Source organism: Bufo bufo, chromosome 3 (assembly GCF_905171765.1).
Source record: "Bufo bufo chromosome 3, aBufBuf1.1, whole genome shotgun sequence".
In the NCBI taxonomy this organism is placed as follows: Eukaryota; Metazoa; Chordata; class Amphibia; order Anura; family Bufonidae; genus Bufo; species Bufo bufo.
Window position 1 is genome coordinate 484991519 of NC_053391.1, and position 17666 is coordinate 485009184.

The 17666-nt window shown below is 44.4% G+C and overlaps 1 protein-coding gene across 4 annotated transcripts in view; it reads left to right on the forward strand.

The window, feature by feature from the left end:
* DOCK9 (dedicator of cytokinesis 9) overlaps window positions 1–17666 on the forward strand; it is a 289698-nt gene that overhangs the window by 82410 nt on the left and 189622 nt on the right. The window contains exon 1 of one of the 4 annotated variants that reach the window (XM_040425283.1): window positions 13871–14439. The exons of 2 other annotated variants lie outside the window; for them this stretch is intronic. In XM_040425283.1, the coding sequence (XP_040281217.1) occupies window positions 14302–14439 (138 nt within the window). In that variant the 5' untranslated portion in view covers window positions 13871–14301. Of the gene's footprint in view, window positions 1–13870; window positions 14440–17666 lie in introns of those variants that run through there. One more of the 4 variants, XM_040425281.1, reaches the window with a different exon arrangement.

Genomic DNA, 17666 nt, shown 5'->3' on the forward strand with positions numbered 1-17666 from the left:
TGTCTAAAAATAACGGATGCTGTAGCTTTTGTAGGTGTCTTTCTTAGACTACTTTCACAATCCGGACGCAAACGGATGCATTTGTGGATCCGTCTGACAAATGCACTGCTATACCGGATCCGTCATTGTCATCCAGAAAAACGGAACCGGTATTTACAGTCGGGTCCATTAATATTGGGACATCGACACAATTCTAGCATTTTTGGCTCTATACACCACCACAATAGATTTGAAATGAAATGAACAAGATGTGATTTAACTGCAGACTGTCAGCTTTAATTTGAGGGTATTTACATCCAAATCAGGTGACTGGTGCAGGAATTACAACAGTTTGTATATGTGCCTCCCACTTGTTAAGGGACCAAAAGTAATGGGACAATTGGCTTCTCAGCTGTTCCATGGCCAGGTGTGTGTTATTCCCTCATTATCCCAATTGCAATGAGCAGATAAAAGGCCCAAAGTTTATTTCAAGTGTGATATTTGCATTTGGAATCTGTTGCTGTCAACTCTCAAGATGAGATCCAAAGAGCTGTCAGTATCAGTGAAGCCATCATTAAGCTGAAAAAACAAAACAAGCCCATCAGAGAGATAGCAGAAACATTAGGCGTGGCCAAAACAACAGTTTGGAACATTCTTATAAAGAAGGAACGCACCAGTGAGCTCAGCAACACTAAAAGACCCGGAAGATCACGGAAAACAACTGTGGTGGATGACTGAAGAATTCTTTCCCTGGTGAAGAAAACACCCTTCACAACAGTTGGCCAGATCAAGAACACTCTTCGGGAGGTAGGTGTATGTGTGTCAAAGTCAACAATCAAGAGAAGACTTCAGCAGAGTGAATACAGAGGGTTCACCACAAGATGTAAACCATTGGTGAGCCTCAAAAACAGGAAGGCCAGATTAGAGTTTGCCAAACGACATCTAAAAAAGCCTTCACAGTTCTGGAACAACATCCTATGGACAGATGAGACCAAGATCAACTTGTACCAGAGTGATGGGAAGAGAAGAGTATGGAGAAGGAAAGGAACTGCTCATGATCCTAAGCATACCACCTCATCAGTGAAGCATGGTGGTGGTAGTGTCATGGCGTGGGCATGTATGGTTGCCAATGGAACTGGTTCTCTTGTATTTATTGATGATGTGACTGCTGACAAAATCAGCAGGATGAATGGCAATATTATCTGCTCATATTCAGCCAAATGCTTCAGAACTCATTGGACGGCGCTTCACAGTGCAGATGGACAATGACCCAAAGCATACTGCAAAAGCAACCAAAGAGTTTTTTAAGGGAAAGAAGTGGAATGTTATGCAATGGCCAAGTCAATCACCTGACCTGAATCCGATTGAGCATGCATTTCACTTGCTGAAGACAAAACTGAAGGGAAAATGCCCCGAAAACAAGCAGGAACTGAAGACAGTTGCAGTAGAGGCCTGGCAGAGCATCACCAGGGATGAAACCCAGTGTCTGGTGATGTCTATGCGTTCCAGACTTCAGGCTGTAATTGACTGCAAAGGATTTGCAACCAAGTACTAAAAAGTGAAAGTTTGATTTAGGATTATTATTATTATTATTCACCTGATTTGGATGTAAATACCCTCAAATTAAAGCCGACTGTCTGCAGTTAAAGTACATCTTGTTAGTTTAATTTCAAATCCATTGTGGTGGTGTATAGAGCCAAAAATGGTAGAATTGTGTCTATGTCCCAATATTTATGGACCTGACTGTATTTATTTCTCATGTTTAAAGGTCTGCGCATGCGCATATTGGGAAACCGGATCCGGTTTTCCGGAACACTTTGTACCGGATCTGGCATTAATACATTTCAATGGAAATTAATGCCGGATCCGGCATTTTGGCAAGTGTTCAGGATTTGTGGCCGGAGAGAAAAATGCAGCATGCTGCTGTATTTTCTCCAGCCAAAAAACGTAAGGGTACTTTCACACTTGCGTTAAAGTTTTCCGGTATTGAGTTCCGTCCTCGGGGCTCAATACCGGAAAAAAATTGATCAGATTTATCCTAATGCATTTTGAATGGGGAGAGCATTCCGTTCAGGATGCCACAGTTCAGCCCCTCTTACGTTTTTTGGACGGAGAAAATACCGCAGCATGCTGCAGTCTTCTCTCCGGCCAAAAATACTGATCACTTGCCGGAACGCTGGATGTGGCATTAATTTATATTGAAGTGTATTAAGCGTTCCGGCAAAACGAATCCGGCTTTCCGGTCTGTGCATGCACAGACCTTTTAAAAATGCAAACAAAACAAAAATTTATACTGGATCCGTTTTTCCAGGTGACACCGCAGAGACTGATCCGGTATTGCAATGCATTTGTGAGACGGATCCGCATCTGTTTGTGTCCGGATTGCCGTAAATGTGAAAGTACCCTAAGAGGGACTAAACTGATGCATCCTTTCTAGGGCTGCAGCTAACGATTATTTGAATAATCGATTAGTTGTCGATAATTTCATCGATTTAATCAGGGGAAAAAAAACAAAATGACAAAAAAAAAAGGGGTTTATATGATATTACTTGAAAAATTATGTTCAAAGGCCATATTAAAACAAATTGTGGATGGCACTGTTATGGGGGATCTGTGGATGGCACACTGTTATGGGGGGGGGATCTGTGGATGGCACACTGTTATGGGGGGGGATCTGTGGATGGCACACTGTTGGGGGGGGGGATCTGTGGATGGCACACTGTGTTGGGGGGGGGGATCTGTGGATGGCACACTGTTATGGGGAGGGGGATCTGTGGATGGCACACTGTTATGGGGGGGGATCTGTGGATGGCACACTGTTATGGGGGGGGGATCTGTGGATGGCACACTGTTATGGGGGGGGGGATCTGTGGATGGCACACTGTTATGGGGGGGATCTGTGGATGCCACTAGCATCTTATGCTATATGTGTCATCCACAGATCTCCCCCATAACAGTGGCATCCACAGATCCCCCCTCCCCATAACAGCCCCTGTTCCGCCGCTCACAGCAGTAGACTATTCCTTAACTGGCAGTAACTTTTACTTCAACTTTAAATCAGCGCATCTTTATTACCTTACAATGAAGCTCCAGTAACAGGCAGAGCGGGCGGCGGCGTAACGTCACTCACTCATGTGACGCGCTTGCTCCGCCCACTTTATGAAGCAGGCGGAGCAGGCGCGTCACGTGAGTAAGTGACGTTACACCGCCGACCGCTCTGCTTGTTACTGGAGCTTTATTTTCAGGTAATAAAGATGCGCTGATTTAAAGTTTAAGTAAAAGTTACTGCCGGTTAAGGACCCATAGGTGTAGCGCCTGACTGCCCGCTCCCGACAGCATAGCAACGAATCGGCCGATTATTGACAACAAATCCTGTTATTGAATATTATCGATAACTTCGATTAATCGTTGCAGCCCTAATCCTTTCTGATGCATCCTGATCGGATTGCTCTCCATTCAGAAAGCATTAGGATAAAACTGATCATTTTTTTTCCGGTATAGAGCCCCTAGAACGGAACTCAATACCGGAAAAGAAAAACGCTAGTGTGAAAGTACCCTTACAGTAGTCACGAAATAAAAAGTGGTGATTTTTTTTTTAAATTCAGAATGGCTCTTCTTAATCTTCTCCTGACCTCCTAACGCAGGGATGCGTCCTGCGGGCGGTCGGTTTGTTCCTCTTCGGCGTGTCATCTCGCGAGACGCGAGATTTCCTGTTTTGTTAACAGCGTCTGATATACCTGCTACCTGGTCCTCTGGTGGTCCCTTTTGCTTGGATCGACCACCACAGGACACAGGCAGCTCTGTAAAGTAGCACCAATCACCACACTACACTACACCCCCCCCCTCACTTATAAATCCCTGATCACCCCATATAGACTCCCTGATCACCCCCCTGTAAGGCTCCATTCAGACGTCCGTATGTGTTTTGCGTATCCGCAGATCCGCAAAACACGGACACCGCGGATCCGCAAAACACGGACACCGGCAATGTGCTTTCCGCATTTTGCGGATCCGCACATTGCCAGAACTATATAGAGAATGCCTTTTCTTGTCCACAATTGCAGACAAGAATAGGACATGTTCTATAGGCTCTACAAAAAACGCAGTGTTCGCCTGATCAGGCCTGATCTTGTGCGCACACTTGCGTTCAGTCCGCCCCACCGCAGTGACAGAATTATTATTTTTTCTGACCACTGCAAAAACACCGTAAAATCGCTGCGGCGCTATAAAGATCACTTTTGAGGGGCATGGCGAGTTCATAGATGATTTATTTTTTTTCTTGGCACAAGTTAGCGGAAATTTATATATTTTTTTTCTTACAAAGTCTCATATTCCACTAACTTGTGACAAAAAATTTAATCTCACATGAACTCGCCATACCCCTCACGGAATCCAAATGTGTAATTTTTTTTTGACATTTATATTCCAGACTTCTTCTCACGCTTTAGGTCCCCTAAAATGCCAGGGCAGTATAAATACCCCACATGTGACCCCATTTTGGAAAGAAGACGCCCCAAGGTATTTCGTGAGGTGCATGGCAAGTTCATGTAAAATTTTATTTTTTGTCACAAGTTAGTGGAATATGAGACTTTGTAAGAGATAAAAAATAAAAGAAAAATAATTTTGCGCTAACTTGTGCCAAAAAAAATATTCTAGGAACTCGCCATGCCCCTCACGGAATACCTTGGGGTGTCTTCTTTTCAAAATGGGGTCACATGTGGGGTATTTATACTGCCCTGGCATTTTAGGGGCCCTAAAGCGTGAGAAGTAGTTTGGAATCCAAATGCGTAAAAAATGCCCTGTGAAATCGTAAAGATTCTCATTGGAATTTGGGCCCCTTTGCGCACCTTGGCTGCAAAAAAGTGTCAAACATGTGGTATCGCCGTACTCAGGAGAAGTAGGGCAATGTGTTTTGAGGTGTATTTTTACATATTCCCATGCTGGGTGAGATAAATATCTCTGTATAGAAAAATGGGAAAAGTTGTCTTTTACAAAGTTGTAATTTTACAGAGATATTTATCTCACCCAGCATGGGTATATGTAAAAATACACCTCAAAACACACGTGTTTGTCATCACTTTTCACAAGTGGCGAGAGAAGTATGTTACTTGATAAATTTCCCTCTATGGCTCAGCAGTGTTCTGTGGTTCTGCATGTGGAACTCGCGGTGCTACCTTGGGATGGTGGCAAAATGTCCAACACTTGGTCACTACAACTTTCCACCCTGTTCACATTTGACTTTTACTCAGTGTAGCCCAAGCCGAGTTGCACTTCTTTGGAATTTATATGGTGTCCACATAACATTGTGAAGCACTCGACCCCTGTGTTTTCCTGGCCGCTGTCTTCTCTTAGAGAATTGAAGCAGTCAGAATAAGATGTTAGGCATGGCCTGACCCAGACGTCTTGAAGCAGGTGGCTTTGTGAAATTGCTCTCTTCTCAGGAGCGACGTGTCATGGCTGCAGAGTTGGTTTCTGACATGTTTGATAGCATGCTGACAGTCAGGAATGGGCACCACCAGCTTTTTATAGGTGATTAGGACTGCTGGAGTCTGCCAAGCAAACGTGTCTGTCAAAATTTCAAGCTACTGGATAATATTTCAACATTTTCATGGCAGCCTTGCCCACTTTCTCTAGGGTAAAAAAATTGGCATTGTAAGAAAAAAAGTGACAAAAAAGCCTGGCATAAGCATTTATTGCCGTATTGAACAATGGAATTCTTTCACAGTACTAGGTAGGTGACATGTACATTTGCATTTAAAGGGTCAACTTGCTGTATCCCCCTAAATAAGCCTAGTTTCCTACATATATGAAATTGGTTGGATGTATAAAAATCGTTAATGTGGTCAAGGCTGTGTTCACTTCTTCGCACTGAGAGTAGTGCCCTGTCCTTCAAATGATGGACACTTACAGCTCAACATACTCTTAAGAGGTCCATCAGGTTTCCAACATGGTGTACAATTTTAAAGGACAAGAGCGCTAAATGCCGTCCTATTATGTCCACTGTTTTTGATGGAATCTGTAATGGTGGTCCCTAATGGAGCCTCCAACACCGATCGGAGGATGGCCTTGTCTAGTTCTCTAAACATGAGATGACAATTTTCTGCACTCTATATATTGCCTTGGTTTTCTGGTCTTTAGAAATAATTTAAGCAGTTTCAGGTATAGTTTATAACAAAATAAAAAATTCTGCGCTCTGCAGAAAATTAAAGGGATTATCCGGGAATTTAATGTTGATGATCTGTCCTCAGGATAGGTCATCAATATCAGATTGGCGGAGGTCCTACTCCCGGCGATCAGCTGGTTGAAGAAGCCGTTGCACTCGCTGGAGCACTGGTCTCTTCACAGTTTACCAAGCATGGTGCCGCACGTTGTATAGTGGCAGTGCTTGGTATCGCAGCTCAGCCCTCTCCACTTGAATGGGACTGAGTGGCACCTAGGCCTCGTGACCAATGTACAGTGACATCACTGGCCTAGGAAGATGGACTAAGTGCTCACGGAGCACCACAGTCTCTTATAACAGTCTGACCCTCTGATATTAATGATCTATCCTGAGTAATCTGGTCTTCTTAAGCACATGGTATCTTAGATGGGTGAATTTAGGACGGAGGAAAAAACGCAGAAAATGGAGCACTGGACATATGGCTCAGCACATATTTTAGATCACATGTTTCATGCTGATGCATAGTGTATATGTTGCGTGCATTTTGAAATCTCCATAGTCTTTGAGGTGGGATGAGTGTGTTATAAGTGTGGTATTTCTCCAACTTGGTGGTTTTCTCAGCTGTTTGTTTTCCTAAAAGGAAATATATTGGTCTTTCTGTACAGAGCATCCAAAGACAATATTTTACCAGCTGTTATTTTGCGCTCTGCAAACTTGTCTGTTATCCTATATATACTGTGGTCACTTATGTTTGTCACATTTCTAGACATTGTGCCCTGCTTTGTATTATTTATTATTCTTTTTTTGTATCAGTTCTTTTATAATAAAAAATAATAAAATGCACATTGTAATCTATTAGCTGTTACTTTTCAAGTAGAAATGAATCCTTTGGGATGACATTAACACAGTCATGTACCCCCCCCCCCCCCTTCCACCCGCAACACCATTGAGAAGTCTCCCCATTTGTTATCGATTTATTTTACAATAATAAGCCACTAACACCTCGGGATAGCCTAGCCTAGCCTATATGCTGCCTGAGGTGAAAGCTAAAATGGTGCCCTCCCCAATGCAAATTATCAATCCAGTCCCTTCCCACAGCTACACTACTAATATCTGGGTAAACACAATGTATAGCACTTCCAAACATACAGGAGAATCCAACACAACATACCTCTTACATCTAGTGATGTCTCCTGATATAGATGTACTATTTCCTCATGTTCTGCATTCGGACCAGACTGCCATGCCAAATTATTTCAGCCACGTCTCGTCTCCTTGTGCCCCAACAGTGTTACCCTGCCAACAGTAATGCCCATATAATGATTCCAGTAACAATAAAGCAATTCTAATGCCCCCTTGAAGTGCCCTCAGTATTTATCTCCCTGCCATGCCCCCAATAGTTATAATGACCCCCCCTCCCGTAGTGCTTCCACTATTTTTACTGCCCTGCTGTAGTACCCCCAGTATTTATAATGCACCCCTGTAGTGCCCCCAGTATTTATAATGCACCCGAGTAGTTCCACCAGCATGTATAATGCCCCCAGTAGTGTCACTAGTATTTTGCATGGCATCATCTTTAGTGTCCCCAGTATTAAGCATGGTTCCCCTCTTTAGTGCCTTCAGTATTTGGCTTGGCCCCCTCTTTACTGTCCCTAGTATTTAGCATGGGCCCCCTCTTCAGTATTCCTATTGTTTAGCATGGCCTCCCTCTTTAGTGCCTCTAGTATTTGGCTTGGCCCCCCTCTTTAGTGTTCCTAGTGTTAAGCATGGCCTCCCTCTATAGTGTTCCTAGTGTTTGGCATGGCCCCATCTTTAGTGTTCCTAGTGTTTGGCATGGCCCCCTCTTTAGTGTTCCTAGCGTTTAGCATGGCCCCCTCTTTAGTGTTCCTAGCGTTTAGCATGGCCCCTCTTTAGTGTTCCTAGCGTTTAGCATGGCCTCCCTCTTTAGTGTTACCAGCATTAAAAAAACTCACCTGGCTCAAGCTTCATGCTCCTGTGTGTAAGCCTATGCTACCTGCCTGCATCGGGTCCTTGGCAGCGCGATTATGGCATCTCGTCCATCTATGCCATCGCTTCACCAGGGACACGGAGCAGGAGGTCCTGATGATGTCACTGCCTCTGTCTGTGCTGGTATTCTGCCTCATAGTCTTCAGGCCAATAAGAGTAAACAGCGGGCATGGAAGCCATAGGCTCTCGTGCTCTGTCGTCAGCTGCCGACCCCTCAGACAGGCTGGCCCTAGGGATTACTCATATAAATAAATCTGGAAACATACAGATCTAGCTAGTGCCAGCATCAGTGGGTTAAATTGTTTATCTGATATGTAACTCTGTTAACCCAACAGTGTAACTCGATTGGACATGGTTAAACTAAGCCAGCGCAATAAGCTTGTGTCAGGAATTGCTTTAATGCCTGCTACATCTGTACATATGGTGGCGTTCATTTTTGTAGCACCAAAATTAGTGTTTGGTAGCCCCACGCTGGCAAGTGTGTACTGGGCATTGCCACACCAGGGAAGTGTCCCATCATTTTGTCAATAGTCACTCTCCAAAAAGACGGACTGGACAGGTATAGTGTTAGGTTGCCATAGAAACACGAGTAGACCCTTTACTCAAGTTGAAAGGGGAGGAGATGGGATGGATTACTGACACCCCCTGAAGATACTTTACAGCATGACACAAGCTTAAAGAGGACCTTTCATGGGTCCAGACATTATAAACAAAGTATCAGGATACGTAGGGCATAGTGCAGAGATCTAACTGCACTTACTATTTTTTCTCGGGGCGCCGCTCCGTTCGCCCGCTGTGTCTCCCGTTATATTCTCCCGCCTGGTATGCTAATTTTAGCATCTGAACAATGAGGAGGAGACTGAGTCTTTCTCCGTGGGCGTTCCTTCTCCCTGGCTGTAGCGCTGTCCAATTGCAGCGAAGAGCGTCACAGCCAGGGAGAAAAAAAATCATCTTCTCCCTGGCTGTGACGCTCTCCGCTGCTATTGGACAGCGCTACAGACAGGGAGAAGTAGACGACCACGGAGAAAGACTCAGTCTCCTCCTCATTGTTCCGATGCTAAAATTAGCATACCAGGCGGGAGAATACAACAGGGGCCACAGCGAGCGAACGGAGCGCCACCCAGGAAAAATCGTAAGTGCAGTTGGGTCCCTGCCCTACGTATCCTGATACTCCTCTTTAAAGTGGTTGTCTCATCTCAGACAATAGCAATATTCCCCCTATTGGCTTATAGGTGCGGACCCCACCACCGAGAACTGAGCCCCGAAAGTGGTGGAGGGTGCACTGCGCAGTTTCTATGGGGCCGGTGAAAATAGCGGATGCTGGCTTGGTTATCTCCGTCTGGCCCATAGAAGTGAATGGGAGCGGTGGCCGGTTATGCGCAGTACGCTCCCGTTCACTTCTATAGGGAGAGAGCTTGGTGGTGGCCGGACCGGAGTCCTACAGCCACCACTTTGCGGGGCTCCGTTCCCAGTATAGGTGTGGGTCCCAGCGGTGGGACCTGCACCTATAAGACAATGGGGGCACATCCTAGCGATATGCCCCCATTGTCTGAGATGAGACAACCACTTTAAGTTAACGGTTTTAGCTAGCCTACCACTATGACCACCACCATAGATGCTTCCATCAAAAATATCATAATCCCGGGGTCTATTGGGATTTGCTGGTAACCTTTCAGAATGCGTCCGTCATTACCTGTCATTGGTCAGTTACAAAAGTAAGCAGTGACGCAGGTGTGACCGTTGCCTGAGACACAGTACTTTCCTAATCGAGACAGTGTTTAATAATTACTTTCCAGATTTAAACCTGCTGAGAAATAAATGTTGTGAAGAGTGATTCAGTGCTGCGCTGGCGGCATATGAAGATCATGGTATGAGCAATAAAGAAGCATTCCTGCTCAGCCGAATGTGGAACGTGAACTGCTGACACCACCAGGAGCCTCCTCAGAGTCACTGTAATTAAGTAAATAATGGGGACAGCGATTCCTTTTCTCCAGCTGTCACCGTCCTGGCTGTGTCAACATTTCTGAATTATGAGGCTATTATTTCAAGCTGTAAACAAGTGCGTGTGTGTTTGCTGTGTAAGTTACTGATCCCTCTTCTCAAATGGAGACGAATTGGGCTAGCACTGTACAGTCGTGGCCAAAAGTTTTGAGAATGACACAAATATTCGTTTTCACAAAGTTCGCTGCTAAACTGCTTTTAGATCTTTGTTTCAGTTGTTTCTGTGATGTAGTGAAATATAATTACACGCACTTCATACGTTTCAAAGGCTTTTATCGACAATTACATGACATTTATGCAAAGAGTCAGTATTTGCAGTGTTGGCCCTTCTTTTTCAGGACCTCTGCAATTCGACTGGGCATGCTCTCAATCAACTTCTGGGCCAATTCCTGACTGATAGCAACCCATTCTTTCATAATCACTTCTTGGAGTTTGTCAGAATTAGTGGGTTTTTGTTTGTCCACCCACTTCTTGAGGATTGACCACAAGTTCTCAATGGGATTAAGATCTGGGGAGTTTCCGGGCCATGGACCCAAAATGTCAACGTTTTGGTCCCCGAGCCACTTAGTTATCACTTTTGCCTTATGGCACGGTGCTCCATCGTGCTGGAAAATGCATTGTTCTTCACCAAACTGTTGTTGGATTGTTGGAAGAAGTTGCTGTTGGAGGGTGTTTTGGTACCATTCTTTATTCATGGCTGTGTTTTTGGGCAAAATTGTGAGTGAGCCCACTCCCTTGGATGAGAAGCAACCCCACACATGAATGGTTTCAAGATGCTTTACTGTTTGCATGACACAGGACTGATGGTAGCGCTCACCTTTTCTTCTCAGGACAAGCCTTTTTCCAGATGCCCCAAACAATCGGAAAGAGGCTTCATCGGAGAATATGACTTTGCCCCAGTCCTCAGCAGTCCATTCACCATACTTTCTGCAGAAGATCAATCTGTCCCTGATGTTTTTTTTGGAGAGAAGTGGCTTCTTTGCTGCCCTTCTTGACACCAGGTCATCTTCCGAAAGTCTTCACTGTGCGTGCAGATCCGCTCACACCTGCCTGCTGTCATTCTTGAGCAAGCTCTGCACTGGTGGCACTCCAATAGCGCAGCTGAATCCTCTTTAGGAGACGATCCTGGCGCTTGCTGGACTTTCTTGGACGCCCTGAAGCCTTCTTAACAAGAATTGAACCTCTTTCCTTGAAGTTCTTGATGATCCTATAAATTGTTGATTTGAGGTGCAATCTTAGTAGCCACAATATCCTTGCCTGTGAAGCCATTTTTATGCAACGCAATGATGGCTGCACACGTTTCTTTGCAGGTCACCATGGTTAACAATGGAAGAACAATGATTTCAAGCATCACCCTCCTTTTAACATGTCAAGTCTGCCATTTTAACCCAATCAGCCTGACATAATGATCTCCAGCCTTGTGCTCGTCAACATTCTCACCTGAGTTAACAAGACTATTACTGAAATGATCTCAGCAGGTCCTATTCACATTGTCCTTACCAGGGATCCTCATCTGCAGGATGTGACTACATTGCCCATACTGTTTCATGATTTGCCGTTATACCATTGGTCTAGCGTCCATCTACTTACTACACGTGACTGATATACTTTCCTATGTAAGAGCCAATATTCAGGACCTCAGGGCAGTTTCTTGCATTGTAAGCAAATGATCAGCCTTTTAAGGGTTTCTGTCACCAGAATTAACAGCCCCCCCCCTGCTCCTAGAGAATAATTTGCATATCATCAAAGTTAAAATTGTGCAGTAATCGGGGCATCCATAAGCATAAACATAGTACAGGTAAGGTCTGCTGACATTAGCACATCGCTAATGTCAGCCAGTTTAATAGGGTTAATTCTGGCGATAGAAAAACTCTAAATGTGGTATTTTTTATCATCTTACATTTGCATTGGGTCTCATGCACCCAACTGTATTTTTGGTCTTTTCAATAGGGCCACAAAAGATGTGGACAGCACACAGTGTGATGTCTGCATCCATATGTCTGTTCTGCAGCCCCACAAAAAATATATATAAAATGTCCTATGCTTGTCTGTTTTGTGGACTTAAGAATAGACATTTTTAACATAGGGCAGAGGGTGCGAAAGGAACAAATGCAGGATACACACTGCCGGTATTCGTGTTTTTGGAGATCCTTACAATGTGCCTTTTTCTTATTTTTGTATACTTGTTATTTCGTGCACGGGTAAACTCTCGGGCTCTGTCCTCCTTGGGGAGAGCCATCTATGGAGTCTTCAAGCAATGCTCTCTGGGAAAAGTATGAAATTGACTTTCCTCCAAAAGGCAGAAACTATTTCTTGTGCCACCTATAGGTATCTAACCCTGTAAAACCACTAATGGAGCAAGGTGAGCCAGTACTCTCCATGAGCTGCTACAAAGGCATCTCATCTGGTCTACAGCCACCATCACCTGTCTACAGATGGTTTAGCTGATATCCCTAGCCATATTTTAAGGCTCTTGGGTCGGAGGTTTCCACCTACCTATAGATGGCACTTGACAGTTTTGTTTGTTCCTTCAGGAGGACAGATAATTAGCATACAGAGGTGGAATGGGGTCATTCTTGTTGCATGGCATGCTCCAACAGATGCTATATTTGTAGAGCTTCCCCCTCCAAAAGCATTTTTAGGTTACTAGACTTTCCTTTCTTTAGGCAATATACAAATTGTGAGGTCCAGCTGTACTGAGATGCCTCCACCATAGAATCGTAATTTTTCTTACAGCAACTGGAATGGTACATTGCTTTTTATCTTCTGCATTTCAGATTGTCTCTTGTCTCAAAGGGGGCCCTTACTTTATTATGATAACCTGCCCCAAAAGAGTCCCTCAGGACTGCAAAGGTGCAAATTGTGTTTGCATGAGCTGTCCGCAGGTTGGGTTGACCCGTTTTATTTTTTTCCCCTAAATATATGACTGTTAATCCATGGAGTTTGTAGTGGCTAGTTGATCCTAATGGGAGCTCATGATGAAGATAATGATCACTTTCTTCTTTGTGTGGGAGCTTCTCCGCACAGAGTTGGTCACCAGGACCTAGCTGATGGAGCTCTTCTCTAGCTATTAGGCAATAGGTTCCTCCCTATTGCCTAATAGAGCATATGGACAGGGGCTTCCTCATGGTAATTTGGAGCAGTAACACAGCTCAGTTCTTCATAGTCACAATGGCCAGTTTAACCATATTGTGGTGATTTATCAATGTATTTTAAACTAGTTTTCTGATGTAGATGCTTTGACAAAGGGTGTAGATGCTTTTCCTCATGTCATCCTAGATGTCCTGGAGTTGCTCATTTAATAAACATTTCTGACACTTTTCTAACAAAAAAAATCTAGAAAATTAAATCCAGGTCCAACCCCAACAGTAGATTCCCCCAACAACAGCACCCCTTTGATTATATCCGGAATGTGAATAGTTTGTGTCATTCCGGTTTGAGACTTGTCTAGAACTCCTTTTGTCTAGTAGGTAAATATACGGTTGCCAGGGTTTAGTACATACAGTAGAGCGGTAGAAGATTTCTTACCACAGGTGCTCAGTATGGCTTGTCTTTTAGAGGGAGAGTCATTGGCTTGGAGGTAAGCCAGTGGAATGGTTCCCTCCCTTTATGATTAGTAACAGATTACATGGGTGTGCACATTTCACAGAGAAAGCCGTTTAGTGCAGAGGTATGCCTCTCTATAGGATGGCAATGCTTGCTCATGTACATGGCTTTGTTTTAAAGTGGCTTTTATTGTAAGGTCTCGTAAAAAAATAGAACAAACCCTATCCCATTGTATGAGAGCTCCTCAAACGAGCAGCCGGTGAAGAACTTGTCATCCCTGCTACTGCAGTGAGGAGGACATCTGCTCCTCTTGCACCATGCACAGCGCAGCACTTGTGCCTTGTTTTCCTTGTGTCATGAAAGCAGATCCTCCTTTTCCAGCCCGGACACTATTCCAGCCCCCTTCAGAGGCCGGCTCACAACTGCACAGGGTTTCTCACTAGAAAAGAACTATCCGATTTTTGTCTTTTTTTTTTTTTCCTGCTCTGAGATTTCCAAAGCTGGGAGAGGCACTTCCCACTCCCTCTGGTTTTCTGACATGTTCGCTCCTATTGAAGTACTGTGAAGATTTTTGGGAGACCTATTACAGCAACCGTGGCTCACCGAAGATGCAAAATAGGACAGGCACAGGCAAAAGTGTTAAGAAGGAGCTGGTGATAGAGTCCCCTCAGCAGTATAAGGATGCTGCTGCTGCTGCCGCTGCTGTGGAGGCTGAGCTGGAGCCAGAATGCCACCCACCAGAGCTGGTAAGGGCAGACTGTGGCACACAGACCTCATCTATGACCTGCACCCATGTCTGCTGCCAATTATTGGATATGACAAATATTACGGGGTAGTGACGCTCACTGGGACTTGGATTACTAACCAGCTTTCACTCTTAGTAGATGGACACTCTTAGTAGATGTATGTTGTAATCTTTTTTATTTTTTGGTGTTCTGTAATTGATCACTAGTGTGTGTTTGTTGATGTGTCATTTAGTAGCTATGCTTTCTTTACTGAGCTGGTAAAAGGTTTTTGCATTATTTATGCCGTTTCAGGGCCAGGATATCCCTTTAACAGCTGTAAGGAGTTGTCCGCATGTGTTTGTGGCTTTTGTATAGTTCATAATTACTTACCGTATTGGACCAGGTGACTGTGAAAGACCATGGATGTGTGAGCTACAGCATATCGATGGGGCACCGGAGGGTCCATGATACCACTGGTGCTTGTACCTGACGCCTACACTCCAATTTCATGTGTACTGTGGACCATCACAGGGGCTAAACTTGCGACACTGCGTTTTCCAAAATGTCATTTTCCGATTCTAGTCGGGCAGCCCAATTGTCTTTTGTGGCACAAGTAAATCTTTCTATGGTATTTGTATTGCTTTGTGTTTACTGTATATTGTAGTAGATACTTTTGCATGAGTCCAGGTTTAGATTTCAGGCACATTTTTGTACCACAGCATTTGGCATGTTGTAAAATGACAACACTTGTTGAAGATGGGGGATGGGGGATTTGGACAGAAGCGAGAATGTCTAGTAATTTGAGAACGGGATTTGTTCTATTGCTGTTGCACATTAATGCCGTTTTTTTTGGGACGGTGTCAGATTTATCTCCAAGGTATTGCTTTTATGTATTGTCCTGGATTATCCTTACCTGCTTTCTGCATGAAAGAGCAGGTTTTATCACATCATTAAAAGAGAAGTGACTCGGCATGTGACCCGGGGTCGCCTCTTCATGTGTCAGCGTTTTCCTTTGCTGGATGGCATAGGTCTTTGATGTCTGTGACGAGTAGGTGGCTTGGCATAGAGAGGAGTATGTCTGTGCTATTTCTTCAGTCTGTTCTATAACTTGCTGATTCTGAGAGAGTCCCTCCAAGACGATTCTTCAGAGATGTTCGGCTCTCCCAGTGTTACCTGTGTTGTGGTCCAGGGAGTCCATACAGAGGGATATATTTTATATATAGGGTACAAGAGTGCATTTGTGTTGTTGTCATGATCATGTGTAAGGTGTGCATGTCATCTGCAGCGGTCACAGGAACTCCAGGTCGCTTTATGGGAAGTTCTCAAGTGCCTTGAGTAGTCTTCTCCCAACAACGGGTTAGAATACAGCTCTTTGTAATGTGGCGGCTCCTCTGCTGTATGTTACATTACTTCTGTGATAGATCTCTGCAGCCTAATTTCATTGTTGTCTGAAATACCAAAAGCCCAGGTTGTTGCTCTGTCCATCCTCCATGCTCTACACTCTCCAAAAAGTTAGTGTATAGTAAGCAAACAGATTTATTTTTCAGCAAGACTAGAACGATTATAAATAGTGTTGAGCGAACGTCTGTTTTCATGTTCAGAGTACAAGGTTCGGGTTATCTAAGAATTCCGTTATGGATTCCGCTACCACGGACCATGCTCATCCCATATAAGTGTTCATTGAGAAATGCTCTAGACAGCGCTTTTAAAGGGATTATCCAATACCATAAACTGCCCCCCATGTGCCGGGCCCCTTACAGGGAATATACTTACCTCGCTCCGCTTTTGGTCCCCGCACCACAGCTGCTTCTCCTTGTGCGTGGATGAAAACATCTGGTGTCGGGGGGAGCAGCCAATGGCAGGTGGAGACTGGGACAAGCCTCCCTAGCATCACCCACGATGCATCAGCAGCGGTAAGTATATTCCCTGTGAGGAGCCCAGCACATATGGGGGGGGGGGGGGGGGCAGTTTATGGTATTGGATATCCCCTTTAAGGCCCGATTCAGACGATCTGGACATGGACAGCATATGGACCCGTACAGTTGACATCTCTGTTTTTTCCACACAAACTGTCCATCTGGAGAAACTAAGAGCATGTACTGTTCTGGTCCATGTCTCATTGAACATGGACCTGGAGACCATTGGAGACCGTTTCCTCCAGAGGTGGCCAAGTCTGCGTCCTACATGAACATACAGATCATATGAAAATCTGGCTGTGTGTTGTAGCCAAAACATGATGTATTTTTTTAATATGGTCGTCGCCCGGCCTTAGTCAGAGCTGCACAGGGGTGGATTGGCCATAGACCTTGCAGGGCAATTTCCCGTGGGGCCGACTGAGTCCTCCTCACTGCCGGCCAGTGGAAGTTTTCGGGGATGTATTTTGTGCTGTACTGTGGCATTTGGCTCACGAGAAGAAAAGGTAATTGTCATTGTGATGATATGACCATAGGAAGCGTATGATTGTATCCAGTAATGTATAAAGAGCTCTCTTCTGTATTTTCTGCCTGCATAGAGGAAACAAAGCACCATAAGCAAAGAATAACATGGGCTTGGAAATCTTTCCCCCCGCATTCAGGAACCATGTGGAAAGATGTGATATGTACAATGAGTGCATCCCCACACCCTTCATTTCACCTTCTATGCACATTGTCCAAATCTATTCCACATCTGTGCGAAAATAGTTTTATGTCACTGGTCCAATATTTTTCAGAGGGAGGAGGGGAGTATCCGGAGTCCTCAGTTATCTCTTCTGGCTTCTACCTTATAACTTCCACACACATGGGAATGTGGCCGTTCCTGGCCTTTTACCTAATTTTGTGGTCAGTCCATGAAGGGGAATTTTAGCCGTGGTGGGGGGAGCAGGTGGGATTCAGCTTACTTTGGGAAACGTTCTTTATGTATTAGGACGTGTACTTTTCTTTTGTACCATAGGACAGTGTACAGTACATCCTTGCACTGTGTAGAGCTGCATTCAAGAGGGCCTGTCACCTCTCCTGACATCTAATTTTAGGGCTTGTTCACATCTGTGTTGAGCTTTCTGATCCATCAGAAGGACAGAAAAATGAAGAAGAAGAAAAGGATGGATGTATGTTGAGCATCAGTTTGTGTTAGTTCCGTCAGGTTTTAGGTATTTTTGACAGGAGAAAAAGTACAAGACAGGAGTTTTCTCCAGTCAAAAATAACTGAAAACTGACTGAACTGATGCAAAATTAGCACAATTAATGCTCAAAATAACCAATTTCAACAAA